The sequence below is a fragment of the Mus caroli genome, chromosome 1 (assembly GCF_900094665.2).
Source record: "Mus caroli chromosome 1, CAROLI_EIJ_v1.1, whole genome shotgun sequence".
Classification (NCBI taxonomy): Eukaryota; Metazoa; Chordata; class Mammalia; order Rodentia; family Muridae; genus Mus; species Mus caroli.
In genome coordinates this window covers 47,224,593-47,232,099 of record NC_034570.1, presented here as the reverse complement: position 1 = coordinate 47,232,099, position 7,507 = coordinate 47,224,593, and the positions used below count along the sequence as shown (strand labels likewise).

General features: G+C 40.2%; 1 protein-coding gene across 1 annotated transcript in view; it reads left to right on the top strand.

Annotated features, from left to right (window-relative positions):
- Positions 1-3,752: 3,752 nt before the first annotated feature.
- LOC110295232 (dynein heavy chain 7, axonemal-like) overlaps positions 3,753-7,507 on the top strand; it is a 151,034-nt gene continuing 147,279 nt past the window's right edge. The window contains exons 1-3 of the mRNA XM_029475280.1: positions 3,753-3,914; positions 4,700-5,572; positions 7,381-7,481. Of these exons, the coding sequence (XP_029331140.1) occupies positions 3,753-3,914; positions 4,700-5,572; positions 7,381-7,481 (1,136 nt within the window). The remainder of the gene's footprint in view (positions 3,915-4,699; positions 5,573-7,380; positions 7,482-7,507) is intronic.

Below are 7,507 nucleotides of genomic sequence, written 5' to 3'. Positions count from 1 at the left end.
CCTCTCTTCTTCATGAAGCAACTCTCCAGGCTTTAAAGGGAAGAGCTTCCTTCTCCATGAGGCCTCATTATGTTTACATTTACATTTATTGTATTGTTTCTGTCTAAGGNTGTTCCTCCTACCTAGAGGCCTGAGCACAGCCTTGAGTCCTTTGGTCCTAATAAACCAGATCTTCTAAAGTGAATTACGCATTGGCTCGCTTCCCACCCAACTGCTGTAGTTTTCATCATTACCTTAATATGACTACTATATTTCATACTTTCTTGAGATGGTGGATACTTTAACCAAGAACCTTTAGATCAAGTGGCTTTAGATCAATAGCAGGAATTTTATCTCAAACAGTTGTAGAGACCAAGTCTGGGGAGTGGCAGTGTGGGTATCTGTGGAGAGTCTGCTTATTTGTAGACACAGCTTTCTCTCTGTGTTCACAAGATTAAGGATTCTGCAGTTTTGTTTATAAAACATTAATCTATTTATGAGTACTCTGCTCCATAACTTGATTACCTCCCCAAAGCTCCACCTATTAATACCATCAACTTGGAGGGTGGATGTCAACACATAAATTCTGGAATTACACAAAGATTTAGAACAAGGAAGCATTTCATCATGAGACAATCTTACTCTAGGAAACATCTAGAATTTTCCATCTAAGGAGCTCTGCCCTTGATCACTCTTCTGTCTGCAGTATTTTCTTCTCATTATAGGGAATGCCTGTGTCATTACTTAGAGATCCCTTTATTATATAGCATATAGTACAATTCTACAAGCCTCCCCAAACCCAGTCATTGGCCATTACTTTGATGTATTCTTTGTAACATAGAATAGCACCTGGCACATTCTGAGTTTGTTTGCTTGTTTGCTTGCTGTCTCTGCTACTGTATCCGCCTTTGCTTGTGTTCCCCAGTGTGTAGTATGAAACAAGCACTCAGTAAATAGTGGTGCATGAGTACATGAAGGGAGGAGGCAGGCAACCTGGATATTACATAATAGACTTCATCACTTGGGATTGTACATGCTGTTGCTTCTTTCTAGCCAATGGGTGGTTTATATATGCTGTAGTGTGTGTGTGTGTGACATACTCAGTTTCTTTTGAGCCCTTTGCAGATTCTATCAGATTATTTAACTTTAACGGTGGCTAATAGATCTTTGGATATTCAACAAGGTCCATAGCAAAATAACTTGTAATTTTTATGACTATTTTATATTCTCAGATATATACATGCTGGCATATAAATATGTTCAGAATTTTAATCCAGTGGTTCACAGACACTGGTTTGGGTACCTATGCCCCTTCCCCTCAGGTTGTCTGGAGGGCTTTTCTGCCTGATGTTGAGTATCTGAACCTAACTTCCTCCCTGCCTCATTGAGGTCTCCACTGACCATGCTGTTTAATACTACAACCCAACAGCCCACTCTCACCCAGCAGTTTTTCTCTTCTCCACTTTCCATAGTATATGGCAACTCCTGGTTTGTTGGGGTTTTTTTGTTAGGTTTATTGTCCATCTCCTTTAGCATGTCACAAGGACAATTTCTTTTTTCCCTTTTCTTTCTCTGATTTATCCTTCATGCCAAGAACAACATTTGACATATTTTCTTTAGTATTTAAAAAAAAAAGTCAAGTATTGAACTCAATCTGTGGCTTATTCCTGCTCAAGTAAGAAAGCTTCCTCAGGGCTTGATATATTTGGAAGACTACAATGGTGCCCTTTTTCCTTCCTAGCAGTATCTGGAAAGGACTTGATATCATTTCATAAAAGGCTTTTGAAGAAAACTGGTTTCCTCTCATTCCCTGTGGTTTCTCTGTGGCATCCAATTGTTAGCAAGCATATTACCTAGTTTACTTATTAAATATGGGTATTCTACAAAAACAAAGCAAAACAACAATCCCAAGGAGAGAAAGAGATGAATGAATTTCACCAAAATTAAATTGTTTTCATGCTGGAAAGGAAACTAAGAAAGTGAAAAGACAATACGTAGGACAGAGACAGTGTTTGTAAACCACATATTAGATAAGTGTAAAATACCCGTCATATATCAGAAAAAATTACAACTAATCTCACCATAATAAAACCAAACACTTGGCAGGCTAATTTTCAAAAGCTTGTCCTCAGAATTAGTTAGGGAAAGAAAGGGTGGGGTAGGAAAGTAAGAGAGCATCTTCTTCCCATAGATATATCTCCCGTTTTGTCAGATTAGGGGCCATTTTGATATCGTTTAGCTGTAATTGTCTCTTGAAGGCCCAGTCTCTAAATGCAGGGCTGTGTAATTCCATCCAAAATGAACTATAATCTCAGGACAGTAATAACATGAAGCAGTACTCATTGAAGGCAGAAAACGTTCTTACTTGTTGTGGCCCCAGAGAATATGCATATAATCAGATTTATTTTAAATATGCTGTCTCTGTAATAACTTATACCTGGACTAATTCAGGCATCTACCATATATCTAAAACAACTGTTGCTTTATCTAAGACAATTGTCTAAAACATGTACTTAAAAACACAACAAATAGCTTTTGTCAATAACCTTTAAAAAGTCACTACCCTTGGAAAAGAAAATAAACATCCTGGAAAGGGAGGTATCGATCCCTGGCTTCCAGTGACCACATCCTGTGGCCTGGGTCTCAGTGATCAGCTGAGGTAGTCAGACACCTTCTCAGAGCCTCAGTTCCTTTGCATGTACACAATCCATCAGGCCCTGCAAGTTACTTTAAAAATTTACTTATTTATTTTGAGATTGTAATATAATTACAAACAACATTTCCCCCTTCCCTTTCTTCCCTCCAAACCCTCCATATGCCCTTTCCCTCTCTCCTTCCTATCCATGGCCTCTTTTTTTTTTACTAGTTGTTATTGTATGCATATATGTATACATACATATTCCTAAATATAACAACCCATTCATTACTTACATGCTGCAGACCCTCTTGATCCCTTGTCTGCGTGGAAAGGGTCTCTAGTCCCAGATGAGCAAGGAGTCGGCGGGAATTGACAGACAGACTTGACACAAGGGAGTGTGGATCTGAATGTAATTTGTCAAATCGAGCATCAAACTTTTTATACAGAAGAAAATAGGGAAATTGGGTGACACACCAGCAAGATACAAAGAGGTTACTGGATTCTTACACAAAACAGAGGAATGTAAACACTGAAGAACTGGCAGGAACCAACTGGGGTAAAACTCAATGTTACAACTGGGATCAAAAACAGCTCCACCTAAGGGCCACTTAATCTTAGAAGCCAGGGGCAAGGGCTTCGTGCCCATGCCATAGTTCCTACTCTAGTCTATTGTATAGTCCACCTTCCCCCTAGGCCATTGTAAATACTTGTGTATGGGTGTAACTCAGATATCTATAGTTCTAAGTATCTACTCTGGTTCTTCTTTAGGTCACAAACTTCCTTCTTCCTAGATAATGGTAAATTTCTGGCAGTGACTTAGCTATCCATGCCCAAGTTCGGATCAAGGACTGCGGATCAAGGACTACCTAGAATCTAACTTAGCTATATGTCAAAATATCAATCTTTAGGAGCACTTGTAATAATGCAATATTAAGGGAAAACACACAGATCCATTTACCAACTAAAGCCAAGGACATTGGAGCATTCGTTATATGGGATGCCACGGTTCCAGGAGACTAAGTTTCCATGAATTTTTCACCTCAGGATAGTGCCCAGGTTTTCAGGACCTGTTGTGCTTGTCACTCCTGGAGTGGATGTAGCACTTACACTCTTACTTGCACAGGTGTTCTCAGGGATGACTGACACTGAACCAATTGGCTTGTGGTCCCCTGGGGAAGATCACCTCTCATACACCCATCTTTTCTCAGTTGCCTATAGTTCTTTGTGTAAAGTTGCAGCCTTTGGGCTTTTCCTCATCCAGTTTGGCATGTCTATTAGTGTCATCCTTGTTCAGCTTGTATGTGGGCAGTTATGCTGGTGAGACTTTGTAGGTACAGTTTCTGATATTACTAGGAGACACGATATCAGCAACCTTCCAGATCCTCTGGCTTTTATGATCTTTCTGCCCCATCTTCCACATTGTTCCCTGAGACTTAGATGTGGGGATGTTTTAAAGATGTATCCATTGGGTCAGGGCTCCACAATTCTGCATTTTTATTGATTGTGGGTTTTTTGTAGTGGTCTCCATCTGTTGCAAAGATAAGGTTCGTTCATGAGGGCTGAAGACTGCAGTTATCTTGAGAATAAGAATAAATGTTTTAGATTGCTGTTAGGGAGTAGGCTGGTTTAGTACAGTACTGGTTACAGGTTTCCCTGCAATAACCATGACTTTACCAGCATTTAATAGTTATCTACATTTCAAGTACCAGACATAATTTCCCTCTTGAAGTAGTCTTAAGTCTAATTAGAGAGCTGTTGGTTACCACCAAGGTGTGTGTGCCACTACTGCACACTTAGGGTTGTCATGCCACACTGGTCATTGATTTATAGGCATCATCCTGGATGCAAATTACTTTTCACGTATTGATCACTGAAGCAAACTATTGTATCAAACAGACATTGTTAAAGTTAATATTTAAACTTTATTATGAGATAATCTTAAGTATTCATGTATGCTTCTAATATAACTTGTAGATATTTTATACAGTATTTTGTACTACCTATTTTATGTTTTTATAATTTATACAAAATAAATAAGCAAATATAAAAAATATTCTTAATGTCACTTTTAAAATTATTCAGGTCCTCAGAGTCTATTATGATCGCCTTGTGGATAATGCTGACAGAAGCTGGCTTATTAACTACATACAAGAAATTCTGAAAAATTACATGCAGGAAGATTTTCATGATCTATTTAAAAATTTGGATTTTAATCATGATGGCACTGTAGAAGAAGATGATTTAAGAAGTTTAATGTTTTGTGATTTCCATGATCCTAAGAGGGAAGATTTTGGCTACAGAGAAATTGCAAATGTGGATGCTCTCAGGGTGATTGTTGAAGGCCATCTAGATGAATATAACAACATGAGCAAAAAGCCCATGAACCTTGTCTTGTTCCGATTTGCCATAGAACACATAAGCAGAATTTCTCGAATCTTGAAGCAGCCACGGAGCCACGCCCTCCTGGTGGGGGTGGGTGGGAGCGGAAGGCAGTCAGTCACCAGACTTGCTGCACACATGGCTGATTATTCACTATTCCAGGTGGAAATCTCCAAGGGCTACGGTAGCCATGAGTGGCATGAAGATCTGAAAGTGATCTTAAGAAAATGTGCAGAGAGTGACATGCAGGGCGTCTTCCTGTTCACAGATACACAAATAAAAAGAGAGTCCTTTCTAGAAGATGTCAACAATCTCTTAAACACTGGGGAGGTTCCAAACCTCTTCGCTTTAGATGAGAAGCAGGAAATATGTGAAAAGATGCGTCAGTTAGATCGACAGCGGGATAAAAGCAAACAGACAGATGGGAGCCCCATAGCTCTTTTCAACATGTTTATTGACTGCTGCCGCAACCAGCTGCATGTGGTCCTGGCCATGAGTCCCATTGGAGATGCATTTCGGATTCGTCTTCGGAAATTTCCTGCTCTTGTTAACTGCTGTACCATTGACTGGTTTCAGGTATTTCCATGTAAAATTTATGTAGAGTCCTCGAAATGTTGAATCTCTATCATCACTGTGAAATATTTTATAGACTCCACCTCAAAATGATGTAGACTAGCAAAATCTTTGATTTTTATCATAATGTATCATATGCAGTTATACCAGCATTAAATCATTATTGGATATAATCCATTAATATCAATATATCCCAGAACAGAATGCTAGGATTAGTCTGTCCTTATATCAGGATCCTGATTGGAAGCACTGTACTCGAAGTCCTAGATGAGAAGAACTTGAGAGGGACTGGTCACAGAAGCACTGTCTGGTGAAGAGAGCCAAGAGGGCATGATGGGAGGACATGTAGAATACAGACAGACCTCCACCCTCTGGCTTATTCCTCCCTCTGCCCTATTTACCAAACCCAACAAAAATTCAAGGGAAAAGATTGTGGGAATTTTTGTAGTAGAGCTTTGTCTCAGAAAGAACAGGCTGAGACCAGAGAAGCTATGACAAAGATGGTAGGGTGGGGGGAGAGAAAAGCAGTAAACGTGTGAGAAGTCAGATTCTCCTGATTTTCTGTGGCACCACCGAGCAGCCTTCCCACTTGCAGTGTGCCTGTGACTATAGTAGAAATCCTGTATGTAGATCTGACACAACCACTTATGGTGCTGGAAATTTATATAGACCTCTGTGGCCTCACAATTTACTTCAGGTGAGCATCCTTTGTTCCCTTCTTTCTTGCTTTGTACCTACTAGGTAATATTATAACAAGGTGAGATGAGGAGGTACATCCATGGAACCAAGGCTTTCTACAGCCTTTAAAAGAAAAACAAAACAAAACAAAACAAACCAGGACCAAGACCTTGGGAAAGACATGAACTTGAGAAAATGGGGCTGGATGGAAGAGAAGGGATTGGGATAACGGGAGTAGAGGAACCCAGAGGGAGGTGTCATGGTTGAGGTCAGAAAGTTAGGAAGGGCCAAATCAGATACAAATTTGCAAGTTGGTTGGGATCTTTTCAAATGCACACTGGGAGGACTTCCTGAGTTGTACTAGGAAGTGTGCTATGAGGGTGTTTTCTATTTTGTAAAGACATTTTGTGTCTTTCTGAAGAACAAAGGCAGCAAGGCTAACAGTGGAACATATTGGCTAAAGATAACAAACACGTTAGCGAGGATGGCGGTGATGTGGAAAGAAGGGAGCTTGGACATGATGAGGAGAAGGGAGAGTTAGGCGTGCGATGCTGTAGAACTTTCTCATGCAACACAGAGAGGTCTGAGGCCGTGGAGCAGAGGAAGGATGATCCTGGGTTTTGACACGTTGGTGACTGATGGTGAAGTTTGCTGAGTTGAGAAAGACTACAGCTCTGATGGGGAAGGAGATTGTGGTACAGGCTTGTTGACATTGAGGTGCCTGAGCTATCCAAGAGATAGGTTGTAGTCACTTATGTGATTCTGTCCTTTAACGGGAAAGTATAAAAAAAAAAAAAGAGAGGAGGATTAAATGAAATAATACATAGCATACACAGGGAAACACACATTGAGTTTAGATCCCCTTCCCCTTTCTTTGTCCTGTTAACACTTGGTAACTATGTCTCTAAACCCAGAGTAAACTGGAGAGAGTAGCTACCAGCCCTGGCCACCACAGTCATTTTGTCTCAAGCAGGCAAGGGCAGGAAGAAGGCTCTTCATGAGCATGTCTTTTCCACTGTATGTCCCAAACTATTCCTCTCTATTTCCAGCCCACATATTGCAAAAGGCCGAAGCAGTAACAGGATCATATTACCCACCTTGATGAATTGCTAAAATATTCATTTTAAATTTAGTCATGGCCAGAAGATGCTCTGGAAGCGGTTGCTTCACGGTTCCTGGAAGACATTGAGATGTCAGAGGAAATCCGAGAAGGCTGTATTGACATGTGTAAAAGGTTCCACACTTCTACTATCAACTTAT